The sequence below is a fragment of the Corythoichthys intestinalis genome, chromosome 10, assembly GCF_030265065.1.
Source record: "Corythoichthys intestinalis isolate RoL2023-P3 chromosome 10, ASM3026506v1, whole genome shotgun sequence".
Taxonomy (NCBI): domain Eukaryota; kingdom Metazoa; phylum Chordata; class Actinopteri; order Syngnathiformes; family Syngnathidae; genus Corythoichthys; species Corythoichthys intestinalis.
In genome coordinates this window covers 8,522,012-8,545,043 of record NC_080404.1, presented here as the reverse complement: position 1 = coordinate 8,545,043, position 23,032 = coordinate 8,522,012, and the positions used below count along the sequence as shown (strand labels likewise).

The window sequence follows — 23,032 nt, the reverse complement described above, 5'->3', positions numbered from 1 at the left end:
TGCAGAGAGACCAACGCGATGCTTAACAGAGCCCAGAAAGTTAACACAGGGAGCAAATGTTTAAAGACAAAACACTAATTATGTTGTGTTGAAACAAAAAGTCCCTGTTTGACGAAATGTGTTTTACGTGAGACAGGATTGTGTTGCTAATACCCTGCCTTCACCGTGTGCTAACACTCAAGATGCATTTGTGTGGTTTTTCTTTAAAACTGCTTTAGTTAACGAATGTGGGAAAGAAATCTGCACTGAAATGACTTCCTGACCTCATTTTAGAGTAACGTTGCATAAGCACTGTTACATAGGTCATGTTTTTCCTCTTGCATTTGTAAAACACCTTATTGATAGTTCACAATTCATTTAAAGTTTACCTAATGGATGAACTAGTATGCAGTATATGGTGTGACTATTCATCTTTTTTGATGGATTACTAAAGTGAGGTGGAGTGCACAACTTTGTTATCTCCTGCTGTTTGCTCTGTGGCTCTCGTCTTAGAGGGACTGGGAGGTGAAGAGTCTTGCTCTGCTATTGGTTCATACAAACATTCTCTGTGTGTGCTAGATCTGACGCCCTACTATTGCTTTTCTATAACGGAACGGAGTTCAAAACAGGCGATTCACAAAACTGTTAAGTCCAAATGTTGAAGTAACAGAGAGCGAGAGACAGGCATGTGACATCAAACCGTCAATATTCTTCAAGAGGGATTGTAATGGGTTGAAATACGCACAGGGCTTTGTGCTTGTCCTCAGCTAGGATCTGGTCATTTGGCTTCAGAGTGTATCTGTAAAAATAGAGGACAGAAAAAGCATGTAATGAAGCATGCATTCAGAAGAATTACATTATAGCCTTAATTAATAAGCCTGTCGCTATAACAAGTTTTAGTACGCGATACATTGTCTCAGAAATTGCTGATGTGCGATATTGTCATTTTTAAAAAACGAATTCAACCACTAATGTAGTGACAATACATCCGAATGAATCACCCATTTAAATGCAATAAATTGTTATTCGAAAAACACAAACTATATTCAAAATTATAAAACAAACACACAACAAGCCTGTCGCAATATGCAATAATTCCATTTATAGCACGATAAATAAAAATGAAGGCGGTAATTTTTCCGCTGCGATTGCACGTGCGCGCGTGTGGCAGACGTTCTATTAAAAGTTTGGATTCCTTTTTACCAACTTGTTACCAAAATGCATCTTCGTTCCGGGTCCGGCAAAAAAATAGCGCCGGAGCCAATCCGTTCCCATTATATCCTATTGTTCAACCTATACCGGCCGCGTCAGTGCTCTGGATTGACTGCGGACCATCTCCGGCGTGCCGGAGCCCGCCGAATGGTTTAGGCGATTTTCTATTTTTTTCGGAGACGCATCCGTCAAAATGGGCGGATCCAGGCCTGGAGTCAACAGCCCAGTGTTTTATTAACGGTTTAAACACCAGCGAACATGGACGAAGAACGTTTCATCATGGAGGTGGAAAGTCACAAAGTGATTTATGATGCAGCAGATCATTATTATAAGGACAGCATTAAAAAGGAAGCTGCAAGGTGTCCTATTAAGTGTGTTTTTCTGGCAATGATATCAAACACACGACGTGCTGACAACTTTTGGTTTTATTAACACACGGCGCTAACAATTCCTCAACCTGTGGCTCTCGGTAAACTGTCTCTTTCTCACTCATGCATCACATGAACAAAACAACATCACTGTTGCGTGCACTTCCGGATATTTACAACGAAGTCCGCCAAAACATTGTTACCGACTTGGCTGCTACGAACAACCTCGCTTTGACAACGGACAGCTGAATGGACATGATGAACATTGAGTGGCAAATTAAGAGCGCTGTGCTTCAAACTCGTCCTGTTTATGAAAGTCGATTGTCATATGCTGGTGTTGTGCAGTAATGAGCAGACGTGACTTCTGTGGTGTTTGCCAACTTTTTTAATGCGCGCACACACTAGATATCATGAAATGGCAAACTACGTCCCATGCCAGTGACTATAGATAATGCTGCAAATATTGTTAATTCAGTACGTGACACAGATGGATTCGGACCACAAATAGGATGTTTTGCTCATGTAGTAAACCTAGCTGAAAAGAGAACTGTAGCAATTAACAGTGTGCACCGCCTCACTTTACAAAGAGTAAAGATTGTTTTCAGCACTTTTATACAAAATTTCTTCAAAACATTAAGAAGTAAGCACATAAATATTATGCACTAAAATGCATGTGTATATGATGGCAATTTAATTTTTGCTCGTTAGCAAAATAAATAAATAAATTAATTAATAAATAAAAATCGAAACAAAAATACAATTGTTATTTTTTCCAGAGCATTAAATGCATTGAATCGAATCAAAAATCGTCTCCCCCGTATCGAAAATCGTACTGAACCGTGACTTAACTGTATCGTAGCATCCCTATGGAACATCATAGCAGAAGCTATGAGGGGAAAAGTCTCCATTTGCCTAAATGCTTAAGGTATTAAGTGCAATTTTATTTTTGTTGTTGTTGTTTTTAGTTGTGATTTGACTTGATCTATTAATATATAGTGTATTCTCACTGTGTTATTGTAAATTGGTTTAAAAAAAAAAAAAAATTGGGGGGACGCAATAATATCGCAATAATTTATGAGATAAATTATCGCGCATTTCAATTTGTTATCGCGACAGGCCTACACACAATGCATAACTTGCCATTTGAAAAGCTAGCTAAGTGTATGTAGAATATGAAATAAGCGTGAAACCCAATGCCATGTATGTTTTCTGGCAATTAGGGCCCTTATAAGTGTTGATTTGATCCAAAATGACTGTCATCTTGTCCTGCAAAGTGCAAGTTAGCAAATTTAAGGCCAAATTATTCATTGCCAAACAGATTTTTCATAATGCGTGTCATTTTAAAGCTATCTTAGTGTTGAATTGGAAGTATGTGAGAATAACTCCAGACATCGTTATGACATGCTTTTATTTTGAAATGTTCACTGGAAGTAAGTCCGCTATGCCGCTACACGTTACACACTGTTTAAAAAAAAAAAAAAAAAAAAAGTGCACTTGCATTTGGTGTCAGTTCTAGATTTCTCCATTTTTCACTTTGTTTGCAAATGCTGTAAACCAGCGAGTTTTCATGTTTGAAGTGTCACCTTTTAACCCCCAATTTGAATTTTGAAGAAGACTGCCAATGTTCTATAGCATGCTAAAGTGGTCCTTTTTACATTAGCAGGATAAAAAAAAGTCAAATAGCATTATTATGTGAATTAGAATAATATTTTAAGACGATTCGACTATAGACCCTACTCACCTACGTCACAAAATGACGTGTTGCTGTATCCGGCCGCCATATTGTCCGTATTTTTTAGACGTATTCTCATTGTTTTCAATTAGTCGTGCAAGTTATAGAGCAATTCATGGAAGCCCCGGTGTTATTTGACGCTGTAAACTCATTGGATGCGTTGTATAAAAGGCGTTATGTGGAAAAGCTTCAGTTTATCCATTCGCCAGATCCATATTTGATGCCTAAATCGATGTTTTGTCTTCGCCGTCTTTGCCTGACATCTGCTAGCTACCCTGATATTTACAACTATCTTGTCCACACAAAATCCGCCTATTCTCACGAAAGTTTGAAAAACTTTAAGAGCTTGGAGGCTTATAAATACTTCTTGCTGTTTGGGTGAAACAGGTCCTCGTCCACGAAAATTCGGCAGGAATCTATCTTGTGCTCGGGAAGGTGAGTTACGAAATTTTCAATTCAAAATCTTTTGTTCTTGCTAACATCCACTGTCAAGTCTAATGTATTTCATGTCATTTGTCAATGGAGCTAGGGCTTTTAATGTTTATATGGTTTAGCGATAGCACTCTCACTACATACATATATAATATGTAATAAATATGAAGTGCGATAGCACTACTCCAGATTGTCCCTAGTTGAATTTATTTTTTGGCTTTTGACCTCAATAGTGAAATTGTAAATTAATTGTATGACAACTGTCTTATTATCCCCTTATAATTATTTATTTTCAGGTAGTTCATTCACAACGTCTGAGTGTATGTTGTCGGCGATTAGCCTAGCAATGATCTTAATTGTGGTTGTCAGCCGAAAACCCTCTAAATATATATTAAATGCATCTTACCAGATATAAAATGACTACTACATAATCTGTGGTCGTCGTTTGGAGCCCAGTTTTCTCGTCGAATTGCAGCAGTCAATCTCGCTCTCCTCTCCGGGTCTCGGAATACGGTAAAACTTCAAGTCTCTCCGTCTATCTTCTCTGTTTTTGCAACCGACCGCCACACACGACTTCACCATTTTGATTATTAATGTTAACGAGCAGAAAAACAAGCCATAATAGGAGGAATTTACGAAGAGCTAATGCATTAACATGACGAGTATACGGACAACATGGCGCGGGGGCGTGGCTGTGACATCACGTGAGTAGGGTCTATATACAACAATTTGGCAAAGCGCAGATGACGGGAAATTAGTCTTTTAATCTGCCGTTTAGCCACACCTGCCATTACAGCGCTCTAGCGTCCCCAACAAGAGGATGACGTCGGCAGGGTCATGGTTTCATCTGATTTAGAATTCAACCGATTGAGGGGGAATTATTCAGAGAGAGGAAAATGCAACGAAGAGAGCCGCAAATTGTCATTGTTTCAGTCTCTCCAGTATTTTTACAGGATATTTTTTTTATTGAAGTATTTTTCCCCAATTGCTAAATAAATGGTATGGTCATGACAAATAACAGTCTTGTGCTAAATGGAATATGAAATAATAAAAATGCATTTATTCAGTACAACATGGCAAAATTACTCACTAAGGGTCAAAACTGTCGACTTCACCTTTACTGTCGCACCTCCCGAACGATATTTTATGCCACCGTAGTTAGTCTGGCTTTTGTCATTTCCCTGTCCCGGCTTCGGAGAATGTAAACAAACCAAGAGACGAGACAGCTAGCCAACATGCTAACCCGAACCGAGTGATGTCTCAAAGTCTTCTTTTCGCTTTTCGAAGTCTTCTTTTCGCTTTTTTTGGGTGCGACAAGCCGCCGGGCGTCGGCCGAGTGGCATTTTCGGTGGACTATCAGCCACAAAATGCAAGCCACCTCCGTATTAAAACGTGTGCCATGATCTCAGTATTTGACATAATACAAAATACGATGTTTACTCACGTCCTCGTAAGTCCAATGGTCCCACAGTAGTAGGGCTTGTTTTTGGCCAATATCCGCAGTGAACGGGAACCTTTTGAAACCCAAAAAGGCTCACACGCCTCTCCCTGGTGCAGCAACAATTTACTGCAGCACATCTGGCTGGCGTGATGTGAAAAATAAACGGATTAATCCGCAAAATCAGCTGAATCCGCAGTCCATCTGGTATTGTGAGATGCTGACCCGGGTGACGTCACATTCGCATTCATCCTAAACCCGAGACTGAAGCCGGAAGTCACTCATTTTCATGGCGCGGGATTCAAAAATGGAATATATTAAACGATCACTTCCACACACATCCAAGCGGTCCATTTCATTGAAGAGCATAAAACACTGCGTAAAATATGAAATAAACATGCTTTTTGGTGTCATACAGCAATGCTAGCGTTTTAAAGTGTTTAATATAGACGTGTTTGCTTATTTCATATGTCTGACTGATATTAGTCGATAGACTTTAGTTCTACGGTATGTTGATGAAAAATAAACATCTGTTAAAGGAACTTGAGTCTCATATACAATCGACACGCAAGTGTGCCGAGTGCACGCAGCACATGCAAACACATCTTAATTACCATGCGATTAATTGACTTGCTGCATATTGCGACAGGCTTAGCCTTAATCCAAGACGAGGTTTGACAGCATGCACAATCACAGTACTGCCACTGTTTGGTTAAAAATCATTTTTAATGCAGAAGTAATGCAGTTTCATTTCTGCGTTTCTCTTCCCTCCCCCGAAAAAAGAGGTTGAATTAGATGCGTGTGTTTGCCTGACTTAAATAAACCTGGGGTTTACGCAAGGCCTTTCTTGCAGGGTAGACTCTGTACTGGAAGCCACATGAGCCCTTTGCCCCGGTCACTTTGACACAGCTTGGACACAGCTGAGGGAAATTTGATTTTTAGTCTAGTCTGATGATCACTCAGCACAGACCTTTAAAGGCTAAAACAAAAATGCATATTCTCTCTTGCCAAGATAAGACATCAAGTGTTTCCAAACAAGCAAGATGGAGCGCAGCCAAGCTTGAGATCAGGGTTGTTTTCATCAACGATGACAATAACGAAAAAATTTCATCAACAAACACTTTTTATATGATGGTGACGAGACGATAACGAGCGAAAAACATGTTTTGGAAGACTAAAACATAACGAAGCGAATGCCAGTTTTCGTCTGACGAGACGAGAACTAGACTAAATTGTGCCCAGTGTCTTGTTGTGTCACTCATGTGACATGCTGCGCCCCCTCACGCTATTCCGACTCAACAGTGTGCCGTCTCCGGTCTCCAAGCTTGAACACACGGTAAGATTTTTTATTTATTTATCTTGGCTAGAGAGAATATGCACTGTTGCTTTAGCCTTTAAAGGGTGAGTGATCATCACACACTAAATGTAACTTGTAGCGTTAGCGTAGCATTCATGGTGGCGTTAGAATTAGGCTACTGCTATCGGTGAGCGTCCATTTAGACCAGACATGTCCAAAGTCCGGCCCGGGGGCCAAATGCGGCCTTTGGTCAAATTTCAGCCGGCCCCCAGCCTCTGTCATAAAATCAATAACATCTGGCCCGCACATAGACTTAATAAATTGGTCAGCAGTACTGCTACCAGCATATGAAATAGCACACTAAATGCTGCTCCTCATTTACCCACTAGAAGGCAGCAGCACTCTAAGCAACATTACCCCGTGTTCTTAAGCTCTTACGGTTGGTGATCCTTTTATTTTCCAAGGTGAACGGCTTTATTTTCTTATGGTACAAGGGAACGATTTTGTAAGGTTTGACAATAAAAGACACCAAATAATGAGTAAAGTCTTACCCTTATTCGTAGCGGGTCTGCTACAGCAGGGTTTCCCCTACATATTAATTATTGTGGCGCACCGCCACACCAAAATAAAAGCTGCCAAATCGTGCAAAAGAGATGTTGGGAAAAAAAAATAAAAAATTTAACGCCGTTTCAAACTAGCGGCAGCCTAGTGTGAAGGGTTCAGCGGCAACTTATTCATTATGTATTGTAATGTGCGTAACTCTGCAAGGCCCCCTTAAGAGAAGATCGGAGGAGGAGCTGTGACGTAGAGGGAAGCGAGAAGGAGATAGCGGTCGCATTTCACGGAAGCCTGCTGTTATTTTTTGTTTTTCTTTATTAGTGTTGCCACAATAAAGTGGGTAAGCCAATACAGACTCCTCTCTTCCTTCCCCCCATCCGGGGCATTACAGTATTTTGGATCGGACTTTTCAGTGAAAGTAAGCAGTGGACGGCCGTCTTGGACGGAACGGCAAGTTTGAATGAAATTGTGCCGAAAGGCGGTGAGAGCGCCGCCGCGCTAATATCAACAACGCGTTCAATAGCAGAGGGGCAGGCGTACTTATTATATCTGCTACCAGGCTGTTTCGGCGGGCGGATATACGCAATCACGACTGCCAAAACCTTGATAAATGCGCTCTTTTTATCCAAGTTTTGCAAGCTCTGGGACACTCAAAAAATTACTCTCATACTTCTCCTTGCTGAGCTAATTGGCACCTCAATGTGCGTTTGTATGGAAATGTAGTTCACGAACAACAACAAAGAAATATTTACCTTCTCACCGAACCTAGTATATCTCTTTACACGGCAATTAGAATTTACCCCTACTCCTTGAAATGGATCCATTACAAGGGCGTAGGTTTGGTCTCAATATTGGTAGGGATGATATAACAGCATAACCTCCATGTACACTTTTGCTGGGGACGGACATTACCGTAAAAAGACCCAACATAATGGGTGAACGGGGGTCAGGGCTACATTTCTCACCACCAATTTCAACCTAGTTAATTGATAGGCTAAATGATCAATGCAAAAATAAATCTGTATTGACGTACCAACTTTCACACCGCAAATTTAGAACGTTTTAATCCGATAATTTTTCTGAAATCTATTCGAATAACTTTCTCCATCTTGTTTTCAGTGTTAAAGACTAGTTAACAGATTAATGGGTCGGATCATTCAATTTACTGGTAAATATTGGTAAATATTACCATTTGTTCTTATTAACCCCATACATCTAAAGGTTGGTCATTTTTCACCAAATTGACCAAAATGATTTCAAATAATGAATTGAACAATATCACTTGTTGAATTAAGAACATTCCTGGCGAAATAAAGCTTTTTTTAAGATTAAATATACTCACTTTTTGCTTAAAATAAGAGTGTTAACATTATTTTCAGATAGCTGTTTTTTTTTTTATTTCAAGAAATCTGAGTAAAATTTACTAAAAGCACTGGCAGATAATTTCACTTATTTCTAGTAGATTGAAAACAAGGGAATTTAGTCAACTGCCAATCAAACATGCGTTTGAGGGGAAAAAATGGTGTCAGTGTAAGTCTGAACATAATGAAAGTAGTTCACTTAATAATGGTAGGGTCAATTCTATTCTTACAAAATATGTGAAGACAATCTAAATGACCTCTATAACTTAACTCATTATATAATGCAAAAAGGTTGCTTAAAATTTGGTGGCGACAATTTGAGCATCCTGAAAAGTTCCTAGTGTTATGTCCCTAACGTCCCTATGCAAACCTTCGCCATTGGTCCATTAACAGAAGTACTATTATTGTTGTGTTAATGTACTACATATTAGGGCCAAATAAAAGGAAAAAGAAGGACTACGAAATGTAAGTCATACTATTGCTACGAGAAAAAACAGTCGTATTATTACGTAGGGTAATGTAACTGTAATCAGCTACGCATTTTACGTACATGAACCGTAGCTGAGAGCTACTACATTAGCCTGGCTCATGAAATATTTCAAATAGATCTTTGTTATGGTTCTTTTTGGGAAACAAAATGTGGGGGGAAAAAAACGTGGCACAATATGGTGAGGCAGTCAGACTCCGATGCAGCCCACCACCGCAGCTTCAAAAAATCCTAGGGGAAACACTGTACAGTGTCTATTATCATCACCAAGTTGGCGTTGTCCTTGTAGACGTTACAATATAATAATGCTTTTTTTTTTTTTTTTTTTTTTTTACCAAGAAAAGTCACTTGCCCTCAACTTTTCTTGAGTGACATATCCATGTTTTTTACAAAAAAACAACTAGAGCAAAGAGAGGTAGGAGCCTCAGAGCCTCAACGCCATATTGAAAAGTATATCAACTATATACAGCAGTGGTCTCCAAAATATTCCACACAGGGCTGCAGTCGGTGCAGGATTTCACTCCAACAAAACAAGACTCACCTTTTCACCAATCGGGTTTTTTTAATAAGTGTAATCAGTTGATTGCAGTCAGGTGCTGCTTGTTTTAGTAGAAACCACATCGGTTAAAAGGTCTGTGCTTGATCGGTATGAACAAAAACCAGGACCCACAGCGACCCTCGAGGACCGGTTTGGAGACCCCTGATATACAGTTACCGCTACACACGAAGTTAATTCGTTCAAGTTAATTCGTTCCAGGACCTTGCTTGTAAGTCGAAATGGTCGTATGCCAAGCAGGATTTTCCCATAAGAATACATTATAATTAGCGTTGTTCCGATCATGGTTTTTTTGCTCCCGATCCGATCCCGATCGTTTTAGTTTGAGTATCTGCCGATCCCGATATTTCCCGATCAGATTGCTTTTTTTTTTTTTTTTTTTGCTCCCGATTCAATTCCAATCATTCCCGATCATTTTTCCCGATCATATACATTTTGGCAATGTATTAAGAAAAAAATGAATAAAACTCGGATGAATATATACATTCAACATACAGTACATAAGTACTATATTTGTTTGTTATGACAATAAATCCTCAAGATGGCATTTACATTATTAACATTCTTTCTGTGAGAGGGATCCACGGATAAAAAGACTTGTACAGGTAAAACACAGGTTTACAGGTGTACAGGTTAAAGGATAAATGTGACTTTGTATATTGTGACTAAATATTGCCATCTAGTGTAATTGTTGAGCTTTCAGTAAATGATACTGTAGCCATTTAACTGTTCTGCCCAAATGCATGATGGAAAGTGCAACCATGACTGTGCGTAGTGGCACCAATTGATATATCTTCTCTGCGTTGGGAAATAACATAGGGTGTTAAGAAAAAGATTGTTGAGGGAGGGATTGTAAGGCTTTAGCCAATTAAAAAAAAGGCTCCAAAGACTGCCAAAATTCGCTCTACTCATTTTACGCTGTCTTTTAGCTCCATATATAGGTAAAACGGCGCCATTATAGATTGAACACGAAAATGCGTGAGTGGGTCGTGCAGCGCATGCGTTAATTGTGTTAAATATTTTAATGCGATTAATCTAAAAAAAATTAATTACCGCCGTTAACGCAATAAATTTGAAAGCCCTACTTTAAGCCAAAACTAAAGACTCTGGATGAGTGTAAGACATTTTGTCTGTAACGTTATATACAATTAGAAAACGATTAAATTAAAATATATATATATATATACATGTTAAAAAAAAAAAGGCATGTCCGATATTTTTTTGCTGATTCCGATACTTTGAAAATGACGTGATCGGACCCGATCGATCGGGACATCTTTAATTATAATTCCATTAATTTGTTTCACAGCCTGAAAACCTACACTAAATCCTTCATAAATACTGCTGGTTACTGCTATTACAAATGGCAATTACACATAGCATACAAATAAATTATAAATAAAAATTGGAATAGTAACATAATAATAATAATTTCTGCAATAATGTAACAAATTTGGTTCTAATACGGTGGACATGTTTTGCGTGCTGTACCTGAACACACGGCGTGGCTGACGAGACGGAGTGAGAAAGGTGCAGTAGAGATTTTACTTTCTCTTGTAATGTTTTGTTGAGAACACCGTCAACTGCGGCGGACAGTAGGTGAGTCATGTTGCACAAGTTCTAAAATAAATGATTAAAAACCTGACAAACGGAGGAGGACAGTCGAGATCATAGACAATCCAGGGCCGTATTGTCGAGCCAGTTCATGGATACGCACACCGCACTCATATTTTCCTATCATTTCCATCTTCATTTCAATGGTAAGCGTCACCTTTTTCCCTTTTTTTCACCACCTGAACTAACTTTCTTGGAACCAGTGTTGATTTCCCTCACAAGAAAATCCGCCGTGCGTCCGTCTCATGGCAAAACAAAAACTGCGCCGCCGTCATAAATCGTCGGAATAGTGACGATACACACAAGTCACGGTTCAGTCCGTCCCTTGGTACGGAGATCACGGTTCGGTGCGAGTTTAGTACAACAAGAAAAACAAAAAGGCTTTTTTCTCATAGCATTTGAAAGTTAAAGTTTGTTCTTATATAGGTGAATTTTTTTTTAAAAATGTAAAAAGTGTGACCTGCGTTGTTTTTTTTTTTGGGTTGTGTGTAAAAACAAAACAAAAAAACAGTTCAATTCAATCAGTTAATAGAAATATATTTGATGTGAAAGATGTTATAGATAGACTGTATAATGTAATAACGTGTAGAACGTGAAAAGTAACATCAGTTACTTTGCTTAGTAACTGATTACTTTCACAATGAGGTAACTGAGTTACTAACTCAAGTACTTATTGGAAGAAGTAATTTGTAACTGCAATGTTTCACAATAAAACAAGATTGATTTGAATAATCACTTTGCATGCTGTGTATACATAAAAACAAACAAACAAACAAACAAAAAATAAGGATTGGCAAAAATCAAGTTCGGCAGGTCAGGGTTTTCTAAAATCAGTGGCCGACCAGAAAACTGATTGTTGCAACCCTAATATTAAATTTTGAACTTACTTATCGAGGAAGTCTTTGTCCACCACAGCACAAATGTCCAATAAGGGGTTCCCCATCCCAAAGAGTGAATTGCAGCTGAAATATAACAATAAAGAAGGGATTTGACTTTTTTTTTTTTAAAGTCAACAAGTATCATTATGAAGATTAAATGTAGTGAAATCCTGCTTGTTTAATTTAACATTTCCGTGTGATGTAAAGCATTTTGAATTCCCTTGTGTTGAATTGTGCTATGCAAATTAATTTGGCTTACCTTTTCCTTCTCAGAAACTACTCTAAATACGTCAATGAATGAGTCAATATTTGCCGTGGGCATATATGTGACTTGTATATATTTACAATTCATTTGCAAAAGTCAGCTTTCATTGAAAACCAATGTGGAAAAACATGTACAGAAAAGGAGAAATAGTGCACGCCAGTGACAGTGTTGTAATTGTATAAAGTCAGAGCCCAGGCGACCATGTGTGTGATTGCATTCAGATTGGGAGCAGCAGGCTTGTGTTATTTAGGATGACACTGCAGAAAGCACGTTTTCAACAATTTATCTACTCAGAATAATAACATAATTTAAATGACATTTCCAAGGAAATTTGATTAACTAACATTGCTGTAAATTCATTGGCAGAGTTTGACTTTTGTGGGAGGCAAAACATGTTGATGACCCCAAATGCAGTGTCAGCAATAAAACTAACATGTTACAGTAAAACATATATATATATATATATATATACACACACACACACACACACACACACACACACACACACACACACACTAGTGCTGTCAAATTTATCGTGTTAACGGGCGATATTTTTTAAAATTAATCACGTTAAAATATTTGACGCATTTAAGTAATGCACGGAATGACCCGCTCATGCATGGCCTCAAACAGATTACAATGTCGCAGTTTTTTGCATATTGAGAGCTAAGTGGCTGAGAAAGGCGAGTGACACATGCGTTCATTGGACCGTGGCGTTTATTGGCATAAGCTTCGGCAACTTCTTCACAACAAACATAAGTAGCATTTTGTGAGAGCACAACAAAATATTTCTATCTCTCAAAAAAAAAAAATAATGTTCACAAAAAGAAAAGCGTTTCAATCTGTATTAATCAGGCCCTATTCTCACACAGTTAAACAACAATGGAAAGAGAACTGGCATTCCCAATCAAAATAGCTATGCAAAATACACATAAAACTTACACAGACTTCGGTCAAACTCTATTCAAACATTTCGTTTAGCTCAACAAATACACTGGATGGCAATATTTAGTCACAATATACAAACTATCAGAGGTCTCGTACGTTGTGAAGCCAGCACTCAAATGATGTGGATGGACCAGTAATTAAACAGGGAACTACGGCGTCAGTCGAGGGACAAAACACAGTCATTGGCTTGATTTCTAAGTAATTTCAAACTCGCCATTGACACCTTGTGGTGTATTTCAATCACTACCTTACGTAGTTAATAGGGGTGTAATGGTACACAAAAATCTCGGTTCGGTACGTACCTCGGTTTTGAGGTCACGGTTAACACACTGGTGTTAACTCTCGTAGCTGGTGGGAAATGTTCATGACAGTGTTTAATAACTTTTAATTTTGTATGAATGTGAAATCATATAGGAGGTATTAGGAGGAGCAGCCACATGTTTTACATGTCGGTTGGCCCTCCTCCTCCAAGCTGCGGCCGGCTGTAACTTTTCTGTAGCCGAAGTATTCCCATACCAGCGATTTTGTTATCTTCGATGGGGGAAAAAGTTCAGGAGTTTCACCTCCTCTAGCCATCGTGTAGCACAGCTGACACACTAACACTGAGCAACAACCGGTGGGGCAGGGTTGAGCCTTGCAACTGCAAGCGAGGGATTTCTCCATGCATTTTTTGGACATTAAAAAAACAGCTAATACCTTAGGGACGGTATGAAGGAAAATTTTAGCGGTTTTGAAACATTGACGTTTTCATACCACGGTATACCTTGAAATTGGTAATCGGCAAAAGTGTCTAGCTGCAACTGAGGTGTGTAAACACCCCCGTAATGGCGGCGACCACTAGGTCCACCAATACTCCAATTAGTCGAGAGGTAAGTTAAATACATGTACCGTAATTTTTGGATTGTAAACCGCTACTTTTTTCCCCTCATTTTTAATCCTGCAGCTTATAGTCCAGAGCGGCTTATTCATTGATTTATTAGAGTTTATAGGTAACACTCATTTGACACCAGCGTCATAAGACTGCTATAAGACCAAATGAACCACCATGAAGCTTTGAACCAATTGGCTGCCAAACTTCATTGCTTTACGAAGCTTCCTTTGGCCATCACTGCTCCCTTGGGGACACTCAACTTCTGCTGCCACCTGCTGTCAACACTGTTATCGTCCAACATGCCTCCCAGCATGCAATGCAGCGATATAGATGTGAATGACAATCAAAATTATGTTCTTTGCTAATTATTTCTTCAGTTACTGTTCCAGTTGTTTCATTAATTGCGAGTTATGGTATTTGGTAACACTTTATTTGACAGTGGCACTATAAGTCTGTCATAAGACCATCATTATTATGACATCACACTATCATGCCCACTAATGAAAGCTAATGACAGATGTCATTAAGTGTCATCATGTGCAGCTCAGATCTTTTACATCCATTCAAAAGTGAGATAATTTGCCGGTAGCGCTGCAATGCATGCTTAAAGGCATGTTGGAGGTAAAGATGTCCCGATCGATCCGGGTCTGATCACGTCATTTTCAAAGTATCGGAATCAGCAAAAAAATATCGGGACATGCCTTTTTTCAAAATATATATATATTTTTTAATTAAATAGTTTTCTAATTGTATCTAACGTTACAGACAAAATGTCTTACGCTCATCCAGCGTCTTTAGTTTTGGCTTAAAAAAGGGCTATCAAATTTATCACGTTAACGGCAGTAATTAATTCTTAAAAAATTAATCATATTATTTAACAATTAACGTATGCGCTGCACGACCCACTCACGCATTGTCGCATTCAATCTATAATGGCGCCGTTTTACCTATACAGTATATAGAGCTGCAAGGCAGCGTAAACTGAGTAGAGTGAATTTCGACAGCCTTTGGAGCCTATTTTTAATTGGCTAAAGCCTTACAATCCCTCTCTCAACAATTAGACACATCGTGGGAAGGAATGTGGGGAAGAAAGATAGTAGTTGATCTTTTTCTTAACACCCTATGTTATTTCCCAACGCAGAGAAGATATATCAATTGGTAGCCACTACACACAGTGATGGTTGCACTTCCCATCATGCATTTGGGCAGAACAGTTAAATGGCTACAGTATCATTTACTGAAAGCTCAACAAATACACTAGATTGCAATATTTAGTCACAATATACAAAGTCACATTTATCCTTTAAGAATTACAAGTCTTTCTATCTGTGGATCCCTCTCACAGAAAGAATGTTAATAATGTAAACGCCATCTTGAGGATTTATTGTCATAATAAACAAATACAGTACTTATGTACAGTATGTTGAATGTATATATTCGTCCGAGTTTTATTCATTTTTTTCTTAATGCATTGCCAAAATGTACTGTATATGATCGGGAAAAATGATCAGGAATGATTGGAATTGAATCGGGAGCAAAAAAAAAAAAAAAAAGCAATCGGATCGGGAAATATCTGGATCGGGAGATACTCAAACTAAAACGATCGGGATCTGATCAGGAGTAGAGCTGTCCCGACTAGTCGACGTAGTCGACGTCATCGATGACGTAAATCCGTCGACGAGCACAACATGTCGTCGACGGTTAATGAAGGGTTAAAAAAATATATGCGTGGAAAGTTAGAATGTCGGATGCTCTGTTTGCAAGCAGGGAAAGCGGCACAAAGCCAAAAAAAGCGCACCAGAGTGTCCAAAACATTGACTTATTTCAAAGAAACAAAGGAGAGTACACTCTGCTGTCCTGTCTCTTCAGTGCCAAGCTTGGCTGCACGTCGGCCGTGAATAAACACCTCAAGCGCCTTCACGCAGTTTGTAAGTTTTTTTTTTTTTTCTTTCATTTTTTGTACACCAGAGGGTGCTGTCGCCTTACTAAATAATAATGTTTCATTGACAATGGGCCTATAAGTGCTATTAGTATTGTTCTTAATGCTAATTGAAAGGTTTATTTCATGTTATGGTTTATTTTATGGTATAGAAAATTATATAAGGTTAAAAGGTCATAAATATATACAGTATATACAGTGATTGCACTCAAGGGAGAGATTGTCAATGATAAGGTAATAAGGTAAAGGCAATTCATATAGGCAATTCATTGATATATAAATAAGGTTTAAAAGGAAAAAGGTGAAAAGTTTTTGTTAATTTCTAATTGTGTTGCTTTATTTGTGTCCGCCGTAGCTCTTACGGTGTGTTTACATCAAGGATGGAATAAAAGTTGTAAACCATCAGTTTAAGAGACCATCTTTTCAATCGGAATGCTACACTAGTTAATTCTATCAGCATTTGAACTCATTGTTTATTTGTGATTTATTATTGTTATTTACGTGTTTATTTGTACTTTAATAAATGATTTGAGTGTTCCAATATGTTTTTTTTTTTAATTGATAAGCGTCAACAAAAATTTCATTGCTAAATTAGTCAAAAATATATATATAATAATAATAATAATTATTATTAGATTAGTCGACTAATCGTAAAAATAGTCGGCTGACTAATCGGGAGAAAATTAGTCGTTTGGGACAGCCCTAATCAGGAGCAAAAAAACATGATTGGAACAACCCTAGTTAGAGGACAACAATGTTGACAGCAGGGGGCAGCAAAAGTTGACTGTCTCCAAGGGAGCAGTGATGGCCAAATGAAACTTCTTGAATCAATGACACTTTGCAGCCAATTGGTTCAAAGCTTCATTAGGTCTTATGACAGTCTAATGATGTCCAATGTCCAATAAACTGTTACCGGTTAATATCTTTTGATGTACAGTGGGGCAAATAAGTATTTAGTCAACCACTAATTGTGCAAGTTTTCCCACTTGAAAATATTAGAGAGGCCTGTAATTGTAAACATGGGTAAACCTCAACCATGACAGACAGAATGTGTAAAAAAAAAAAAAAAAAAAAAAAAAAAAAAATCACATTGTTTGATTTTTAAAGAATTTGCCAATCATGGTGGAAAATAAGTATTTGGTCAAGACCAAAAGTTCATCCCAATACTTTTTTATGTACCGTTTGTTGGCAATAACGGAGGCCAAACTTTTTCTGTAACTCTTCACAAGCTTTTCACACACTGTTGCTGGTATTTTGGCCCATTGCTCCATGCAGATCTCCTCTAGAGCACTGACATTTTGGGGCTGTCGTTGGGCAACATGGACTTTCAACTCGCTCCACAGATTTTCTATGGGGTTGAGATCTGGAGACTGGCTAGGCCACTCCAGGACCTTGAAATGAGTCTTACGAAGCCACTCCTTTGTTGCCCTGGCTGTGTGTTTGGGATCATTGTCATGCTGAAATACCCAGCCACGTCTCATCTTCAATGCCCTTGCTGATGGGTGGAGATTTTCACTCAAAATCTCTCGATACATGGCCCCATTCATTCTTTCCTTTACACAGATCAGTCGTCCTGGTCCCTTTGCAGAAGAACAGCCCCAAAGCATGATATTTCCACCTCCATGTTTCACAGTGGGTATAGTGTCCTTTGGATGCAATTCAGTATTCTTTCTCCTCCAAACACGAGATCCTGTGTTTCTACCAAAAAGTTCTATTTTGGTTTCATCTAGGGGTGCACGATATCCATTTTTTGAAACTGATACCGATATCAATAACTTCCTGCTCCTCAAAGCCGATGCCGATATCGATAAAAATATGTATAATTTTTTGAATGTATATTCACCCAAGTTTTTGAACACCTGGAGTTAAAAAAAAAAACAAAAAAAACCTAGTGGTGGATTCAACATAGATTTTTGCCTTTGACCTCACCAGATTTTTCATTATGACATGAATATTATTATGAACAAAACAAAGACAAGAATAGTCTTGACTTCAAACAAAGTGCCAATATTTATTTTTTCAAATTAACATGATTTGAGTCAATCACAATCAATTAGTCAATATAATTGAAGATGTGTTTCCTGAATAATGAGCACTGAACTACGACATAAACCCAACAGGTATTGTGCTTTGTCATCAAATAAAAATATTTGGTGCTACAGGAGAGGAGACTGTTGTGGTCTTGGTCCATGGAACAACTTTCTTAACCTGGGAGACAGTTTAGGACAGCAAGCCTATCAATAACCAAAAGGCCTTTCAACGACTTACTAACTTATAACTAACAGTCTAGCGCTGGGAATCTTTGGGCACCTAACGATTCGATTACGATTACGATTCAGAGGCCCCGATTCGATTATAAAATGATTATTGATGCACCCCCCTCCTTTTTTTAATTTTTTTAAAGTTTTGTACATTAGTTCCAAAATTGTTCAAAAATACTCTCAGGCTAAACCAAACTACTATTTCAGTATCAAGTTAACATATAGCAGTAAACAAATATACAAAAATAACATTAAATAAAAAAACTCCAGTCCCCATTCTGTATCAGCAGCTTTAAACTACATTCAATTAATTTAATGTTGTGAATTAACCGTTAAAGTTGTTAAAATTGCTCCCGTTATTCCATAATTTCCCTTTTGTCTACTTTTGACATGTGAAAGTTTTAAAACTATTTTAAAGATAGATTCAAGTCAATATTTTACCGATTTAGGAGTATTTTAGATAAAAAGTTAATTAGGTTTGCTTGGAAGGTTCGCTACAACAGCATTGCAGGGAAGTGTACTGCTTTAAGATGGCGGACATTTACTAACGGCCGCATCTAGCTTTTTGCAGATGTGCTGCTACCGCTACCGAGTCTATAGTGCATCTAGTCCTATATAAATGATATCTACCGTAACATTATGTAGCTTAGCTGTACTTGTAGCAGCTTTTCGGCAGCAGTCAGGTATGTTGTTGTGTTTTTTTTATCTCGTGGCATAAGTTGAGCTAGAGCCGTGAGTTGAGCGTTGGCATTACCCGAGGGGCCGGTTAATGAGAAGCATGATGTTTAGCTACTCCCGCTCCGTTCCGTCCCGAAGACCGCGCGGCGCGCTGAGTGTGTTGTACTTCCGCTTTACTTGGCATATTTCAATAATCGGAATTTGGATGTTTGTGAATCGTTCTCGAATCTTCCACAGCTGAATCGCGAATAATCTAAGAATCGGAAATTTTGCACACCTCTAACTAACACTGTAAAATGCAAACATTACTGTATATAGTAAGGTTCATCACTCATTCCTCATAACAAAAAAATGGTAGAGCAAAAAGGATTAATTGCTTTCCTTATAATAATCAATATCAATCTTTAAAACAACATCGAAGCGATTGTCATCTTTTCAGTGGCTTATTAAGATGCATTTCTCGCTAGCCGTGCGTGACGTCACAGAAAGGGAGTGCTTGATTTACAAACGCACACATCCCAATCCACCGACACCGTGCCAAAAATATTACAGTACATGTACTGCCCAAAACAGTGTGTTTCACTTCTGCACTGTCCGACAGCCATCTAAAAATGAATGCACTTCCATAAACCACAAGGCTTGGTCTTTTCTTGCTTTTTTGGGAAGACACTTGTCTTAATATTGTAAAAGTACAACAGAAAAATAGACATATTCAATACTCAATATACAACAAACTGCACAATACATTTATATACAATACTATTATATGTAAAGCATAGCACACTAGCTTGAGCTAATAGCCTTAAGAATTGGCTGGCTTCTGCAACACAACTTATGAAGTTCTGTACATATGACCCTTCACCACAGACGTAAACATATATTGCACATCCATATGTTATAGTAAACATAAAATACTTACAGACATATATTTCCGAGGCGAAAAGCATTCATGATTGTCAATGCTACCGCTAGACACCGCACTGTGTAAGTGAATGAGCTTGTGAGCAAAACAAAAAATAGATGCAGAGAATTATTGTGACTGGCAGGTGGCAGCAATGCCCCGCAAATGGTCAACCAATTTCCCATACTGGTGTGTAGCGCAGCACAGTACATACAGTATTGTCGGTCCTATTAATAATGTTTTGGATTTATTGGGATGACGTCATAGTTCCTATTATCGGACCGATAATTATCGGACCAATAATTATCGTGCACCAGTAGGTTCATCTGACCATAACACATTCTCCCAGTCCTCTTCTGGATCATCCAAATGCTCTCTAGCGAACAGCAGACGGGCCTGGACGTGTACTTTCTTCAGCAGAGGGACACGTCTGGCAGTGCAGGATTTGAGTCCCTTGCGTCGCATTGTGTTACTGATAGTAGCCTTTGTTACTGTGGTCCCAGCTCTCTGTAGATCATTCACTAGGTCCCCCCGTGTGGTTCTGGGATTTTTGCTCACCGTTCTTGTTATCATTTTGATGCCACGGGGTGAGATCTTGCATGGAGCCCCAGATCGAGAAAGATTATCAGTAGTTTTGCATGTCTTCCATTTTCTAATAATTGCTTCCACAGTTGATTTCTTTTTCAAGCGTTTTACCTATTGCAGATTCAGTCTTCCCAGCCTGTTGCAGGTCTACAATTTTGTCTCTGGAGTCCTTCGACAGCTCTTTGGTCTTGGCCAAACTGACTGAAATTGTGGACAGGTGTCTTTTATACCGATAATGAGTTAAAACAGGTGCCATTAATACAGGTAACGAGTGGAGCCTCGCTAGACCTCGTTAGAAGAAGTTAGACCTCTTTGACAGCCAGAAATCTCGCTTGTTTTTAGTTGACCAAATACTTATTTTCCACTCTAATTTATAAATAAATTCGTCAAAAATCAAACAATGTGATTTTCTGTTTTTTTCCCCCACATTCTGTGTCTCATGGTTGAGGTTTACCCACGTTGACAATTACAGGGCTCTCTAATATTTTCGTGTAGGAGAACTTGCACAATTGGTGGTTGACTAAATACTTATTTGCCCCACCGTAACTATCCCATAATACAGTGAGGACAGCTTCATCCTATAGTCCAGTGTGGCTTACCTATGAACAAATGCAATTTTCGTGTCAAATTTGGTGGGTGGCGGCTTATAGTCAGGTACGCCTTATAGTCCGAAAGTTACAGTAATGTCATTTTTCGGCCTCTGGATGCCCTGCCTGCCCTCCCTCAAACTCCACGTATGTGTAAATTGTCTATACGTTGAGCTTTAAGGACACAGTTTGCAACCCACACACGAGCTGTTTCCAGACCTCCGCGTCTTGTGTTAGGGAATAACATCCACAAGCAAAACATTAACGAACAGCTGTCACGTAACTTTTGTCTTCTCTAATCCACAAAATCCTTCAACCTAAAGTAGATAGCCTCAATTCACATGTCCAATTTTGGCTACTACAGCATTACAGCCAAAACCCTTAATAATAAACCCCACTTGTTTATTCTACAGGCAATGTATGAACCTCAGTGGACACCACACCCTCATCTAGTCCTGCAGCACAATACATCTTCCTTTTACGCAAGTGGGATGACAACTGTGCAACCAATTACACAAGCATTACATTAATCCTCTTTGCCTCTGGAGTCTTACCTCAGAGCAGACATCCCTCTCCTTCCTTCAGGGTGCTAGAAACCTGTTGAGCGGGCTTAACGTCAATGACAAAGGAGCAAAGAATTCCCAAACTCGTCAATTTCAGCACAAACGTGTGTCAGATCGAGGCTTCCCCCTGCAACGCCAGCTCCTCCTCCTTCTCCTAAATGGATGAGTGGTGGGCATCTCGAGGAGGAAGGGCCACGATATGCTCTCCGCCTAGCTATTGGCTCGAATCGCCACAACACATCTCTTGTGAAAGATACTTAGAAGATCGTGAGAGGCGTGCTGATAAGCGCTTCAAAGAAGCTGGGTTAATATGGTGAACTCTGAAGGATCACGGTGCGTTCAAATGCAAGCGGGGAGTAACGGGGTACTAAAGCAGTGCCTAGTCTTAGTCACGTGACAGTCGTGCCACCCGTTGTTGTGGCGCGTTCAGGTGTCAACCAAACAAACCTGGCAATGGGCCAGCAATTCACTGACGGGGGGAGAACTATTTATTTCTACATACCGAGGGTCACCTTGAACAAGCAATGGCAACTCGTAAGACATTGACTTTGGAACACGTTTGAAGAGCACTAATTGAAGAAATGACTAGTTCAATTTTAGTATAATTTAAAAGAAATTCCGTTTAGCTACAGCATGAAGACGTTCACCTTTTTATGCTGCGTTCACGTTCGTCCCCGGAAAAAAAACAACAACTGCACGTCAAACTCACACTCAGGATTCAAACAAAATTACGCATTTTATGCACAAACTATTATCGCTTTTCCCCTGCCCCGAGGTTTGTGGTCACCTTAATTTCACAGGAGATGCTTTGGCAACAGAGTCAGTCTTCTCTTGTGAGGAAATTTTGGCTTTCTTTGCTTTAGGTTCCTCGGAGGCCATTGTATTGTTGGTCAAGCAAGGCACGATTCGTTCACCTTTCACCGGCGGCACATGTCCCGCTATTAAAAATTTATGGGATAATCATTTACCCTGATCTAGGGCTCGCAGGTGCCTGAGGCGGGACTGTTTAAGAGAGAGCCACCAACCAGAAGCATTGCGGATTTTATAGATTTGGAGTACACTGAATTAATTCAACAGCTACAGTTAAAAAAAAAAAAAAAAAAAAATATATATATATATATATATATATATATATATATATATATATATATATATATATATTGCACTTGCACAGGTTACTGAAATGAAAATACATGGCTGATTGAGGATTTTTTTTTTGCACCAGAGTCTCACAGTTTGTAAAACAACAAGCACTAATGCTTACGTTCACAAGAAAGGGTGGAATTGCCCTAAACACGTGATTCTTCGGATTTTTACGCAATACAAAGTTTCGAAATTTCAACGGTTGTTATCTATATTTAAGCGAGTCCAAGTTAATAATTGGCCACCAAACACAGGGACGTGGGAACAATACGCATCTAACATGAATATGCAGTACTCACGTGACATTAGTGCAGTTAACTCATTGCTGATACGTGAGCACATATTTTTATTTTATTTCATTTTTGGGGGGTAAAGAAAA

At 38.8% G+C, this 23,032-nt stretch overlaps 1 protein-coding gene across 2 annotated transcripts in view; it reads right to left on the bottom strand.

Annotated features, from left to right (window-relative positions):
- The window catches only part of LOC130922557 (adenosine kinase-like), a 51,010-nt gene extending 28,042 nt beyond the window's left edge, over nucleotides 1-22,968 (bottom strand). The window contains exons 1-4 of one of the 2 annotated variants that reach the window (XM_057847385.1): nucleotides 22,953-22,968; nucleotides 22,298-22,448; nucleotides 11,922-11,996; nucleotides 725-778 (exon numbers count right to left, since the gene is read on the bottom strand). In XM_057847385.1, coding sequence (XP_057703368.1) covers nucleotides 725-778; nucleotides 11,922-11,996; nucleotides 22,298-22,448; nucleotides 22,953-22,959 — 287 coding nt within the window. In that variant the 5' untranslated portion in view covers nucleotides 22,960-22,968. Of the gene's footprint in view, nucleotides 1-724; nucleotides 779-11,921; nucleotides 11,997-21,501; nucleotides 21,851-22,297; nucleotides 22,449-22,952 lie in introns of those variants that run through there. The other variant, XM_057847386.1, reaches the window with a different exon arrangement.
- Between the last annotated feature and the right edge of the window lie 64 nt (nucleotides 22,969-23,032).